Genomic DNA, 14,975 nt, shown 5'->3' on the forward strand with positions numbered 1-14,975 from the left:
CAATTTTTCAATTGCAAAACATGTCCACATTTTCCACTGATGTAAATGACAGTAGAAGATTTAGACTCTCTTCATCTGGCTCTCTTGATACAGCTGCCATTTCCTGACTTGACATACTCCAATTTTAAAATCTGTACTCTTGTTTTTTTCATCATTCTTCAGTAGTGGATTTGTAAGACCAAGTTAAAAAGTCAGAATAGTAATGTAAATCTTTAATTTCTTATGGACAATAAAAAGTTCCAGAAGAAGGAAAATGAATGTGTGGCAGGTGAAAAAGAGGGGTTACAAGGAAAAAAGTCATTTTTGGAAGCACAAGTTGTTCTTATCATTTATGATGTAACCTGTTATATTTCACTCTCATTTCAATGTGTATACTCAGGGATATGTTAAACTTCAAATCGCTATTCTCTCCTCATTTTGTCCCTTAGTCATAAGGGAATATCAGTTATTCTAATCAAATATTTCTCTCCTATCCATAAATCTCATCTGTTACTGGGATTGTTGACATCAGATGCTCTCAATCCTGAAACCAACGTTTTCTTCAGGTATTAGTACTGAATAAGTACTTCAGGCAACGTTGTAGGCATTAGAGAAACAAATTATTTGCTGTCTTTGGAGCAAGACAGGACAATTTTCTGAGGAACAAAACAGCCAAAACAGAAGCTGGAAAGTTACATAGGCAGTCAGATTAGATAATCATAATAGCCAGCTTCAAAAGCAAAATATGTGAACTCTTGGATATATACAAAACTTTGAAATCCCACTGTTTATACTATGTATCTCCTCGAGACTATTTGTCACACGTCGAAATATCTTGAGGTTCACTAGTCTTGCAGAAAATAAAATATTTTCTTTTGCATCTTGCATTCCTCCTACAACAGCACTTCACACATTCTGTACCGAAAAGCAGAAGATGATTGCGTGCTGGTACTTTCAAGCCACTGAAAGTTCATATAAAGCAGGGAAATTAAACTGAAAGAATGGAGACCAGCAAGAAATAAGCATTTCCTTCCCAACCTCACCACTAACTCAGTGAAGATACTGGGTCAACTCCAAACTCTGTTTCCCACCCATAAAAGAGTATTTGTTCAAGGTACAACACTTCGAGTTCTGCCTCGCTCTCCTCCCTCAAACTTTTTTGACTGTTTATGCAGTTGAAGGCATGGGGCAGACCGTGCTCCGGCTCAGTTTTCAGTTCAAGCCATTTTGCACCAGGGTCCTGCACCGGAGTCCGGCACCTGCCTGTGCCCCCGCTGGGAGCAGATGCCCCCCGGCCCGGCCCACGAACCTTTCCCACCCGAAACCAGCTTTTCTGGCCGCCGAGGTCTCAGGGCCCCGTGGATCAGCGCCGAGGTGGCCGGAGGAGCGCCGCCGTCGCCGCGGCCTCCCCTCAGCACGGCGCCGGGGCCGGGCCGGGCCCCGGCCCCCTCCCCGCCTCGCTCCCCGCCGCCGCCGGAGGGGTGCGGAGGGAGCGGGGGCGGCGGGCGCGGCTCCTCCCGCCCCCCAGGTGGCGCATAACGTGTGTGGGGGGGGAGAAAGGGGCAGTCAGGAGAGGCCGGGGGCAAACATCCCCCCCCCCCCCCGCCCTCCCCCGGGTGCTCCCACCGGAGGGGCCGCGCCCCGGCCTCGCCCTCCATCTTGCCTCGCCTCCTCCCACCCCGCGCCGGCCCCAGCGCTTAACCCCTCCGCTCCCGGCCGCCCTCCCCGCGCACCGAGGCGGGGCGGGGCGGGGCGGGGCGGGAAGCGCCCGCCCTCGGCCCGGCGCGGCCCCCCCCCCCCCGCCGCCGCCGCCGCCGCCTGGCACCGCGCGGGCGGGGCGTCCCCGCCGGGGGCAGGCCCTTCCCGCCTGTTGCTGCGGGGCCGGCGCCGCTCCGCGCTGCCCTCCACCTGCTCGCCGCTGTTGTTGGGGGGAGCTGCGGCCGCGGCCGCCCCCCGCGTGATCCGCGGCTGCGGACCCTTTCCCTGCCGCGGGGCCAGCCCGGCGGCGCTCCCGGCGCCTTTGTCTGGCGGCCGGCCCGCTGCGGCCGGGGCCACCTTCCTCCTCCTCCTCCCCCTTCCCCTCCTCCTTCCCGCGGGGTCCTGGCTGCGGGTTGCCCCCCTTTCGGGGCCGGGCCGGTGGCTCCCCTCCGGGAGAGGGAGGGGAGAGCGGCGCCCCCGCGGCGGGAGCTGCTGCCGCAGCGCGGGTTTCGCCGTCTCCTCAGGGGCAGCGCAGCGCCTCGCCGCCCCCGGCGCGCTGCCCGCGGCGCTCGGCGGCGTTTGCCCCGCCGAGCTGCCGCAAGTTGGAGTCGCTCCCCCCCCCTCCCCTGGGTTTTGGCCTCGGCGTGAAACAATACAGCGGGATCAAAAGGAGGAGGAGAAGGAGAGTGCGGGAGGGGAGGGGAGGGGGTCAGCCCTCTCTCGCCGCCGATGGGGCCGGGCCGGACGGCGCGGCGGGCGGGTAGGTGGCTCGGCGGGCCGCCGCACGCCGGCTGGCGCTAGGGAGCGGCCGGTAGAGGCAGGCGAGCCCCGGCCCCGACGGCCGCCGCGGGCGGCGCGGGGGCGCCATGGAGGAAGTGGGGCTGCGGGGCGGGCGGGAGCGGCTGCCCGGCGGCGACCCGCGCCTCAGCGCCGCGCTGGCGGAGCCGGGGCAGATGGTGGTGACGGTGGAGCAGAGGGGCGCGGAGGGCTACAAGCTGGTGGAGGTGCAGCTGACCGGCGGGGCCCCCTGGGGCTTCACCCTGAAGGGCGGCCGCGAGCACGGGGAGCCCCTCATCATCACCAAGGTAAGGCGCCCGGCGGGGAGGGCGCTGTCACGGGGCCGGGGGCTGGGGGGGGGAGAGGCGCGGGCCCGGCCGGCTCCATTTTGGCGTGTGGTCGCGATGCTGGGCATGGTTGTGCCCGGCTGGTATACCGGCGCCCCCCCAGCCCTAACGGCGTTTCCGTGGCTGGGGCGGGGGGACACTGCAGCCTCCCCGGGCGCGGCGGAGGGGACCGGCCCCCTTGCCTCGCGGCGGTGGTTGCGCCTTGCCGCCCGGGCCGCGCCGCACCTGCGGCCGGCCGCGTCCGTTGGGGCGAGCCGTTGGGGCCGCGCGGCGCGGCGCTCGCTCCGCTGCCTGCCAAATGGGAACGGCACCGGCGGAGCCGGCTCTCCGGCGGCCGTACCTCCGCTTTTAGCGCCTGTGTTAACGCTTCCAGAGGAGTGTTTTAAAAGCGAAGCGTCCTCGTTGGCACTTGGCTCGTGGGTGGGCATGTGTGATCTGATGCGCAGGGCATGAGTTTTTGGAGGTGCAGGTAACCGGCCGGTTGAATTTCATTGCAAGAGCGTATCCAAGTAGCTTTTGGAGTGGCATGTTGTAGCGCAAAATCAACCCAGCTCAAGCTTGCGGAGCATCATCTGTTACTTCATAGCTTCTCTTATTCTCTGCTAAAACCCTGAAAAATAATTCTGTGCGCTGGTAACTGTGCACTGTGGAGAAGGTGACTGGAATGAAGGAGCTCCGCTTCCTGCCCTCTACAGTTAGAGATCCTCTGCAGGGCCCTTTCCTTTCAGTCCTAGCAGAAACCAGGAGAATATAAAAGGAAAGGCTAAACCTCATTGTTCTGACACTGAGTTTTCTCTGCTGTTGTTAAACTTGCTGATGCAAAATAATTGGGGTAACCTTTTGTATCCCCCTTCTTCCTTAAACAAAAGGTCTTGTGGCTACTGACAAATCCATGCTCCAGAGATGGGGGAGGGGGATGCTCCTGGATAAATACTTCTGGGTTTTTTTCATTGCTTTTTTGTATGTCCTTGTATACCGACAACTTTAATCGCAGTGTATTGGGTATGGATAGAAGTACATCACGTTTTTCAGGAAATATTATTTGTTTGGCTGTGTTTTGACTTACGGATCATTATCCACAATAATAGTTTTGGTTATGTTGTTAAGGCAGAGTTCTTGTTGCACAGTGAAGAAACTTTAAAATGGATCCATATGTAGTTGAAAAAAACCACCCACATTAGCAAGGCACATTTCACTCAAGTTCTGTAGGAAAGAAATATATGCTTTTGGTCTACTGATCTGAATTCTCTCCTCATTTTAGAAGTACGTAAAAAATGTCAGAGGTCAACAAATCATGTTCTATCCACACCAGAAATTGCCCTCTTCTTATTTTTTGGTTGGTTTCTTTGCAAGTTGTCCAACTGATTCTTTTCTACCACCCTTGAAATTCTTGTGTTATGAACTTTCCAAGTTAAGACTTCTCATACCATCTTTTTCTAGATCTCTTCCCTACTGCTGTTTTTCAAGAAAAACATTCTACATCAGAAGATGTATATGCTGAAAAATGGTTGTGCATCTGTTTGCCTCTTACCAGTATCCTGAATTACCAAGTATCAAAACTGTGAAGATCTGAGGAAAGGTGGAAAGAGCTACTTATGTATGTTTTAGCTGTCAACTGCCAAATCAAATAAGGCTTCTTTTCTGGTAATGGCTAATGCTACCTCTAGAGACTGATACTCTTGCAGTGATACTTATTTGTAATGTTACCTATGCGTTAAGTAATACACTTAAGTACTTGTGGCATGAGGATGTGGCTGTGGTGTATAAAGAGAAGTATCTGGGAATGGGAATCTTTTAAACTGGATCTGTTGCCCAAGGAATAGTTATGTGGAGCCTTGATACCTCTTGAAAATGTGCCACTGTGCAGAAGAGAAATCTTCCAAGGTTAGTGGCAGTGGACCCAGAAGAGACAACCTGGATCATTTTATGGGTTCTAAGGTTTTGGAGTGTATTTTTATTTGCAGCTGTTTAAGTATAAAGAACCAGTTCTGAAACTAGGGACTGATGCTTGTGTCACCTGTGTCCCCAGGACTCCAGTTCTTTAACTACAAAATCTTCCTCTTGGTTTGGCCCACCCATTTGTTTATTTGTTTATTTATTTATTTTTTCGTGTACAGCTTTCAGTGGTGGAAAACTACTGGAAAGAATAGCTTAGTGCAGCGTGGTTAAGAGTCCCTCATCACAGAAAGAGATGGGAAGTTTATCTCTTCTTGTTTGAAGACAGCCCTGAACTTGAGTCTTCCACTTCCTGAGTAAAAGTGCTTGATCATTAGGCCATCATAGAAAAAGGCAATACTACTTCATCCGTACTTCCTCCTTTTCCTGTGGTGTGTCTTGCTCCCTTTTCCAGTAGGCTGATTATTGTTCAGTGTGGCATCCAAGAAAATCTACTGGACTGAACCCTTCAGAACACCTTTGGAAAAGACTTCTGATTTTGTGGACTCAAACAGTGCTTAAGTGTGAGCTTGATATTGAGCTCTGTCTCACTCAAGTCCAGCTCAGAAGGAAGATCAGTCTTTGAAGAAAGTTGCACCTTTATATAAATGTTGGGAGGTCTGTGGCTTAACTATTTCCGGCTTTCCTTAGCATATGCAGGACAACTACCATAACTGTCTGAAAAGTAGCACCTGAAAATACTATAATTGAAAGGCATTAGTAAACAAGCTTATGTTGTTCATTTTACAGCTCTTCCCCTGTAGCAGACTTCTTTGATGTTAGTTTCTCTGGTTGTGTGGATATTTCACTTGTTAGCAGGAAACAAAATGTTTTTCTAGCAATTATCTTTGGGGGACTCTGGGGCAAGGAGAGTTGCAAAAACTATTTGGGAATTTCTTGTTTTAATTGACTGGATTTCAAGTTAATAGTGTCCTTTGATCCACCAAACTACCAATAATCACTGAGAGAAAGGCATGCTAAACAGAAGAAAATCTATGTTTTCAGTCTCAGCAGGGAGATAAGCATGTGTTCAGCCACTGGAATGTTGGGAGAAAAAAATGCTTTACTCATGCAGCATGCAGGGAAAGGTCAAATTGAAGTCACACTGCTAATGCTCGGTAATAGGCTATGCCATGGGGGGGGGGGGGTGATTAAGCTTCCCTCTTTCATGATATAGTTTGTTTCTGTAACTGAAACAAGACATAGAGAAATAGTCCTAAACCAGGTAGGTAGAATCTCAAGTTCATCCACCACGCAGAAGTTTTGGGGGGGTTGTTTGCTTTTTTTTTTTTTTTTTTTTTTTTTAAACCTTTTTCATTGTTGCTGCAATAGGCACAGAGAAAAATGGTGCATGATACAACTTGCTCAGTCTTTAAATATAGTTGGTCTTCTGCAACTTGCCCCACCCACATGCAAGCATATTGCTGACTAATATTTAAGAAAAAAGTCTTTTCGTATTGCTATTGTGTTGCTCATTATTTTCATCTCTTAAAAAAAAAAGTACTTTACATTTTTTTTCTGATCCCTACATGTGTAGGTGATGACATTCCAAAAAATTGCCCAAAGGCAACTTGTTCTTGCCTAATTTGGTATCTTGAAAGAAAGGACTTGCTTTTTATAGTAACCTGTGTATTTCAGCAGAAGATGAAATGACTACTTTGTGGACTTTAATTAGAAGTCTTACAAGCCGTGGATCTTGTTTTTTCCTTTCTTTAAAGAAACAAAGTGAATTGGAGCATTGGAAATAATGAAAATGAAAAGTCAAGCTGCTCAAGTGTGAACCTTGTGAAAATCTCTGATAGCTACACTATCTTGATTACTTTTACTTTAAAATGACTCATCTCAGATGAACAAGTTGTAGTGTCATTCACAGCACTGGTTGTCAGTGATGGATAGAAGGCATTGGGGTAAAACTCATTTCACTTCCTATATTAACAAAATGCTTAAGAACTCTGAAATTGTTCTGCAGTCAGCATTATCCTTATTACATTAATAAATATGAAAAAATAGAGTTTGTGCTTTTCAAGAAAAATTGATATGTCGTTTAAATAAATTCCTCTTTAGTATTGGTGTTACAAGGGCCTACAGCCATACCTCCTCAAGTTATGATCTCATTGCAGGCTAATCAAGGCAGGGCTTGGCTGATATTTCAGCAAGATTTCCAAGTGAAACCTGGATTGTTGCTAGAAGTTGTGTTGTTGATTTAGAAGATAGAGTTCTTGTCTCCTGAATCAATGCTGAATTCATGCCCCAGCTGGAGGTACTGTCTTTCAGAGGAGAAGCACTTGGACAGACTTTCTAACCCTTATTTATTCCTCTTAATTCCATTGTACTTTCCTAAGTGTTTCTGTCTGTGGCTAGGTGCAAATTGTAATTCGTTTAACCTAATTACTAAAATTGTTTAAAGTAATGCTTCTGTACTGATCGACTGCAGAACTTTTCCATACTATCTGCATCAATTTATTATTTCAGTAATGAGTGAAATTACTACTATTTTCATTCAAGTAATCATTAAAGCTATACCTAAAAGCAATTACTTGCATTGATATACTGGAATAATATTTGAAAAAAATGCTTTAATGATGGTATGTATAACTAAAACAAAAATCCACAGTTTTATTCTCTAATATAAATACCCAATGGGTTCCCTCAAGTTAGCTGTTTGAGGTGAGCTACTTAACAATTCTTAAACCTGGGTGTGAAGCTTGATGTCCATGAAACCAGTTATTAATGGTAATCCCTGGAGACTACTGACTACTTCTAGATAAATGCATTGTCATTTGTGTAAATAGTTGGTTTATAAATTATTAGGAGCTATTGTACTGTGACTGAGAAAGAGAGTTCAATTTAGTTCTCCCCATCTTGCAAATCTTTCATTTGTTTCTTTCTTCGGTTCTAGAAAGATAACACAAAGTAGTAGACGTCTGGTATGGGCCACACCTAGAACAAGGATCTCACCCGGCCAATCAGCAATTTAAAAAAATGTATTTATTTTCAAACTCTTGCTTACTTCTTTAATTTACTGCATTTGGGGAAAAACTGGTCCGAGTTGGACTGTCTCCTTCTTTGTGTTATTAAGTTTGATAGTATAGCAATTTTAGGTAAGGTCTGTGTATGGCAACAAAGTTTCTGTGTTAGGAATTAGGTAGCATCATGTTACTATTTATCTTTTTTCCTTGTCAGCTACGTTAAAAGTTTTTTTTTTTTCTTTTCAGTGTTATAAAAACAATCCGGGTTTGAGTAGTGTTTGCATTTGTGTCTGGTTGCTGGATGCAGGTCTTAATTATTGGAGGAGGGGAGTTAGTTTGCTTTGATGCAAGAAGATATTACTACTTTTTTCTTTGGTAAGCTGTTTGGCAAGAGAGTGCTCTCAGTTTAGCACTTTAGTTACTGTTGAATAAAGGGGTTTTTTGTTTGTTTGTTTTTGTTTTTTTGACTGTTAGCTTATTGGCAGAATTATGCCAATGACTTGCACATGTGTTGTGAGTGGTCCAACTTTGGAAGTCTGAAGCTCTAAGCAGGTTGTTTTGGCAACAGCGTTAACAGGTAAAGTGCCACCGGTATTGGAAATTCTATTTTAAAGTTAGCATGGGTATTGCTACATTGTGATATACAAACTAAAATGAGAAATGTACAATATAGTTGAAATGAGAGGATGAGTGGAAAGGCTTGTGACTTGAAAAGTTTCAAGTCAGTTTAATGACAGGCTTAGAAGGCAGCAGTCTGAGAGGACCATATTAAAAATGGTGTGTATACTTGCAGTACTGAAACAATGCTTGTTTTTCCTTTGCACATTCCTCACTACCTCTATATGACAGAAATCATTCTGAGAAGGAGTCAGAATGCTGCGTTTAAAAACCAAACAAAGAAACTTCCTTATGATAAGTAAACTTTTAACTTCTGAACCTACCAGTTACTTCCAAATTGCTTGCTTTCTTCTCCTCTGTGTTTCCCACTCATAGCTACTTAGGGAAAAAATGTCAAATCTACCATGATTTCTAATTAAAAACAGAACGCAAACAAAAACATTCACATCTGTTAAGTCTGGCAGAAGAATTGGTGGGTTTTGTAAGAATAGTTACTGCAATAGGCGTTAGAGGGCAAAATTGCCTATCCATTCGAATGTTTATTAATTTGATCTATTTAAAGGATGGTTTAAACTTGTTTTGTTGTTAGTCTGTTGCTACTTTTCAGTTTGAATTTTGGATGTCACCATAAGCAATGAGTGGTAGCATTAACATAACAATAAAAGACCAGCAAGAGACCTCTAGGTATTGCTTATTGTTGCCAGAGGATTGCCAAAAATGCCATTTATTACTTAGTTATACATCATGTTTGTTTTTTGTTTGTGTTTCTTAAGAGGAAAAAACAGTGTGGGTTTGTGTGGTGTTTATGCATATGATACATATGTAGTCTATTGAACAAAGCATATATTTTTTCCAGTAGAACTTGATTCATTGTGTGTTCTCCCACTTAATGCATATTTAAAGTAAGGGAGTGTGGAAAGAACAAGGTAAATGGGAAATGAAACCTGGTCATGAATAGATTAGAGCAAACAACTGTTTAGTAGTGACCGAGCCAATATTATGTCACTTACCTGAGCTCTCTTTCTTGAGGAAAGCCATTTCTGTTTAGGCCCTTCATATGGCCTTGTGATTGATACAGAGAATATCTAATGTGTGTATGGATCTAGTTCTGTGGCTCATTTCATTACTGAAAATTGAGACAGGTCCCAGCCATTAAGCAGAATTTTTGTGTGTTGTACATTTAAAGGATATTGTGCATGAAGAGTTTCTCAGAAGGGATAATGTAAAAATTGGTGCAGTTATGCTGAGACTTCATCCATTTAATCTATGCAAAATTGCTCCTTATTTTCAGTGTTTTGAGCCTATTTGACTTAAGGTCAACTGAAGATTTCCTTTTTTTTTTTTTTACTATATATTAAGAAAAGTATCGATGCCTCTGTAAAGCCAATGAAAGTCTTTCCATTTTTTTTTTGCTTACTTTTAAAGTAAGAAACACAATTTGGCAGCCTTCTAATTCCACATAGGACAATGTTTTTAGTTTCCTAAAGATTGTGCAGCAGGCTTTTTTATTATTATTATTGTTATTATTTTAGAATAACATTCCCACTCTGGCTATGGATTTTAGTAGTTCTAATTTTTGTGCTTCCTGTAACTTAGCGAATATTGTCAAGCTATAGCAAAACAGATTTTAAGGTTTACAGAGTGGACCACTAAATGCATTTTGGTTAAAAAGTTGGCAAAAGTTAAATGATTTGAAGTATAACCAGTTTTTAAATTCAGAGGGTTTCTGAAAATCAACTTAGCAGTTTACTTATAGGATGTTTGTATCCTTTATATATACTTTACCAAACAGCAGACTTCTGGTGGTGTTCACCTAGACTTAAGTTAAATGTCTAGCAGAAGTAGGTATCTTTGGAAAGTGATTGTAGTGTTTAAATTAGACATAATTTAGGTGCTCTGAATTGCTTTTGGAAGGTGCCTACCATTTGCTGTCAACTATGTAAGAAGCTGAGGAAACCTGTGTTTCCTTGATACGTACCTAGGTGCCTATACTGGGTACCTAAAGTTAGATGAAATATACTCAAGCAAGATTATTGTCTGTTTATTTGCAATGTGTGTGGCTTTAGCTAAAACTGTGGGAAAATTCTTTATTCTTCTCATTGTGCTTTGTTTCTGAACATCACAAGAACATAACTTTCCAGATTGATTTATCAAGCTAATCAGATGAGAATCATAACCTACCAAGGACTATGTTTGCAAAGCTGGGAGAGAGTTTCCTTCCCCTCCTCCCCCACCCTGTAAGTTAATACAGTATCAGTACTCAGTATTGAATTAATTCAGAACATTCTTGGTAAGCACAGGTCAGGTCACAAAGATAAGAGAATAGTTTCTGGAACGTAACAAGTAATTGGGGGATCTTTTCAGTGGCCTTTACATGTACCTGAAGGTCATTGTGGAATGCCAGATTCCCCAAAAGAGAATGAGCCTACTATTTGATAAATGTTAGAAATGCAACAAATTATGGCTTTGAGAAATTAAACAACTTGTTAGGTACACAATTCTTAAGTTGGATTGTAAAGAATAGAATACTCCCTTTATAGAAAAAATGGAAATACATGAAGTAAAATAAAAACACATGGACTAGAGTGTTTGACACTATAGAAGAGCTGGTTATTTCAAAGTTCTTCTGAATCTTGATGAAATAGCAAAATTGATTGGAAACTTTAAGCTCTGTAGGAAGGTGCTTAGTAGCATTGGCATCGAGGGGTAGGCTCCAAATCTTGTGTTACTGTATTTCTTCCCCCTATTCCATTTAAAAAAGAAGCCCTTACCTCTGCTACCAGCCCAGCTTTTTCCCCCCTCCAAGTCTCTTTCTCTCCATTTCTAAATTACTATTCTTCAGAATTATTTAAATTCTACTAATTTATCAACATATATCAACTCTGATGTTTGGGGTAGGAAATATGTTGTCATGTTTCTTGGATACATAGTTTCTAAGGAAATGTGCATACTGGAGCATTTTGAAAGACAGAGTAGCCAATTGTTTAAGGGTAGTATAAAAGTGCAAAAAATAATTCTCAGTGACTGAAGGTTGGAAATGGAGAATATGAGATCTCTACTGAAGTGGCTGAGAGCTCCAGGCTGTCTCCCTTTGGGTAATAACAGTGTGATTTCATCCCTTCTTGCAAACACTTTTCAAAGTGAAATGCCTTGTAGAAAGCAGTTGGATCATGATTAAGGGTCCTTTCGTTGTTGTGGGTGTAGGTGACCCTATCTGTGATACTTTCTTTGCTCCATAGCAAAGAGCTTGAGTTCTTGGCTATTCTGTCAACCTTGTTTCCAAAATTTAGGCTACTTTTGTACCACAGTTTTGAGTTCTCTGGCCAGGTGGGAGTTCAGACCTTTGCTGTGTGTTCATATATCATCTAGTACAATGGGATATTTAGTTTTATGGTAATAACAGAGGTAGATATCTCTGATCAATTTGAAAGAGATTGTCAGAATGTTCTTGCTGATGTGTGAAGTTGAATTCAATTTTGTTATACTGAAAGTGTAGCATAACCCTCTGAAATTAATTTAGAGCTTTATTTTAATGGTAACTAACAAACTTCTGTCTCAGTTGTACTTTTTTTAAATGGAAAGAGATCCAAGCATTACTAAAACTTACTTAAAATCCAGAGCCTTTTGAAATGGCCAGATACTTTATTTTTAGAGAAATAAGTCCTTCATCCTCAGTCATTCTGTTATATTCTCTCTGTAGTGGGCTTGTATTGAATTCTGAATAACTGAAGTGGAGAGGTACCCATCCATGGTGAGCTTGAGAGTGCAATACCTTTGTTCAAAATTGAGGCATAGGTACCTACTGCTGTACTCAAAATTGCAGCTTCAGTACTCTTCTTCAGTGAAATTGCTACTTGTTCCCCAAATCCCTTCACAAAGCCAGATTATTTTGGATTTTTTTCTATCTCTTGAGATGAAACATACTTTGTTATAGACTTGCTTTAAAAGCTTCCAACATAAACCATGAAACAAAGCAGTATCTCCCAGTTTCCCAAATATGTGTAAAATTATTCAGCATCCTTTAGGAAATAAACCTCTGATGCTGATTCAGTGAATACTCTAAAAAATTATTGTTGGGGATGGCGGTTAACAATATTTTATTTGGAAGTTGCGTATTGTCAGTAAAACATAATCATTTAAGATAGTATTGTAGAAACATGATTTCATGGTAAAAGAAGTGAAATGCTTTCTACACAGTATCAGTTAGTCATCATCATTAATTTTCTTAAACAAATGAGATGCAAAAATAGGTTTGTGGGTGTCTAGCTGGCTGATGTCTGATATAACCAATACTCCAACTCCTGATGAATATTTAGCTTCTGGAGGAAAAAAAAACCTACAGTATGGTAAATTGCTTTTTTTGCTCTATAAATACATATTTTCTTGATCTGGAAGAAAGGACAACATTATATTTTCATAATAGGCGATTGCAGTTGCTATTTTTTGGTAAGGGATAAGAAAGCATCCTTTTCACAATCATTCATTTAAATAAAAAAGATGAAAATGCATTGTATTGGCATAAGGTGTTTTGTTTTATGTATTTTTATATGGAAAGACACAAGTTCAGGGAAAACTTTAAGCTTCATGTATTTGTTAAATATAATATCTATAATTAAGACTAGATTTTAGAGAACTATGCTTTCAAAATTAAGGTTTTATTTAAACAATTTGTGATCTATTACTTATATGACAGCACTTCAGTAAAGTGTATTTATTTCTAAATATAAAGACTGCTGTAAAATTAAAAGTCAATGTTTTGTTGCAAGGCTGGAAGAGAATCTAGTATTTATTTAACATCTTAAATGCTGTTCTGATGCCATATGGTTATTTCTACTTTTTCAAAATTGCTAGGGCAAATTTTAAAGCTCTATGATAAACTTTCCCCCTCTTTTAAACTATGTATTTCTAGTATGTGCAAGAATTCCTGTAGTTCCTATTCTTCTTCCTTTCTCCTGTTTTGTAAAAGGGAAAAAAATCCATCATTTTGCTCCCCAGTTTATAAAACTTAAATTCCAGTGATATATTAGTAAAATAAATGTTATTTCTACAGTCTTCACCTTCTGGAAACTTTTCTGGCTCCTGGGGGAGGTGGCTATCCAGAGCAGGGAGGAGGGTTGTGCATTTCCCTATCACACCTTTGACACCTGTGTAGTTTCTGTGATTGCTCAATCTGATGGTAGGGAGGGGTGTTAGGCAAGGCTTGTGTTGCTCAACTGAATTTCTTCTGTCTGATTAAGGAAAACCTTGTCTAAAAAATATAGCCATGACCTAATATGTCAAAGGTGTAGGTGATTAAAATGTGACAGTAGAGAGGCATGTGGTGCCTTGGTGGGTTTTTTGGTTCCATGAAGCAAGCAGCAAGTCTGAGGTTTACAAAACTTCAAAACAACCATGTGAGAAGCATTGGAGGAACTGAAAATGTTAGTGAATTGGAAATTGGGAGACCTATTAAATTGCCCATTTTGCCACAGGTAGCTTGTGTGCCTGTGCACAGTTGTATGGCATCTTTGCCTCAGTCTCCAGTGGTTGAATAGGAATAACAGTTTCCCTGTTTAGCAAGGGTCCATTTCTCATGGAATAGACCTGAGACCAAACGTGCTGAAATATTATGGTGATGAAAACTTTATAGTTGTTATAGTAAAAACCCAAACCCAAATATATGGAAAACCTGGGAGTATGTAAAAACAGTCTTCCTAAAAGGCTATAATTGTGCAATTCAGTCAGGAATAAATCCTTCACAACAGAAAACAATGCTTAATGCTTGTGTATCTCCAGCATTCTTCTTAAATAATGTACTGAAGTGAGCAATTAGATGTTGCTTCACAAAATTAAACTTCACTACCTACCCAAAATGCGCAGATGCTCTGATTGCATCTGAAAAGTAGGAAAGATTAATGGAGTGAGAGAGTCTGTCAGCACTTCAATGAGAGGAAAAAAACCTGATACAGTCTTCTTATAGGAAAGGCCAACCAGACATTTGACTCTGTGAGATTTGAAACATTTGTTAAGCAATAAAGCTTCATAAGAAAATAGATTTTGTAGTCAAAACATATGGTTCTGCTGACCATTTGAATTTCCTTTGATTTCTCATGGCTGTGACTTGCTTACAATTCCTTGATAGAAGTGTCCTGTCAGTGGCTTAAAGTGGTAACATGGCTTATCATCTTTAAGATGATAACATAGGATAAAAGTTTCAGTAGAATGAAGGGAATGTGTATGTGTTTTTTCTCTAACTGAAGCTGAACTTAAAAATTTAGTTTCTTCATCTGCACGTTACCAGAACTAACTGGAGGTTCCTGTTTGCTCCAGTACGTTGCATCAATGTTTTATACAATCATTCCTTAACCGATTTCAACCTAAAGGTGTTGGGCTTGCTCAGACTTCCCATTTGAAATCCAGTGCTGCAAACAGTAGGTCTTTAGAAACCTAGTTTATTTTGTCGGAAACTGACTGGGGAAATGTTGCATGAGCAATTTAATTAGCAGATCAGAGGGAGTGGAGATGAGCAGCAGGGAGTGGCAACACTGGTTTGCAGTCACACACCCTGCAATGGCTTACAGACCATCGTCCCACTGATTTGCGGTGGAAATCACTCTGAAATACAGAAGTCACTTTAGACAATACGAGATAAGCACTGTGACTCATTTTCTTT

At 42.1% G+C, this 14,975-nt stretch overlaps 1 protein-coding gene across 3 annotated transcripts in view; it reads left to right on the plus strand.

The window, feature by feature from the left end:
• The first annotated feature begins 2,543 nt into the window (after positions 1-2,543).
• The window catches only part of SHROOM2 (shroom family member 2), a 133,586-nt gene continuing 121,154 nt past the window's right edge, over positions 2,544-14,975 (plus strand). For all 3 annotated transcript variants that reach the window (XM_067296425.1, XM_067296431.1, XM_067296435.1), the window contains exon 1: positions 2,544-2,762. In XM_067296425.1, the coding sequence (XP_067152526.1) occupies positions 2,544-2,762 (219 nt within the window). The remainder of the gene's footprint in view (positions 2,763-14,975) is intronic.

This window comes from Apteryx mantelli, chromosome 1 (genome assembly GCF_036417845.1).
Source record: "Apteryx mantelli isolate bAptMan1 chromosome 1, bAptMan1.hap1, whole genome shotgun sequence".
In the NCBI taxonomy this organism is placed as follows: Eukaryota; Metazoa; Chordata; class Aves; order Apterygiformes; family Apterygidae; genus Apteryx; species Apteryx mantelli.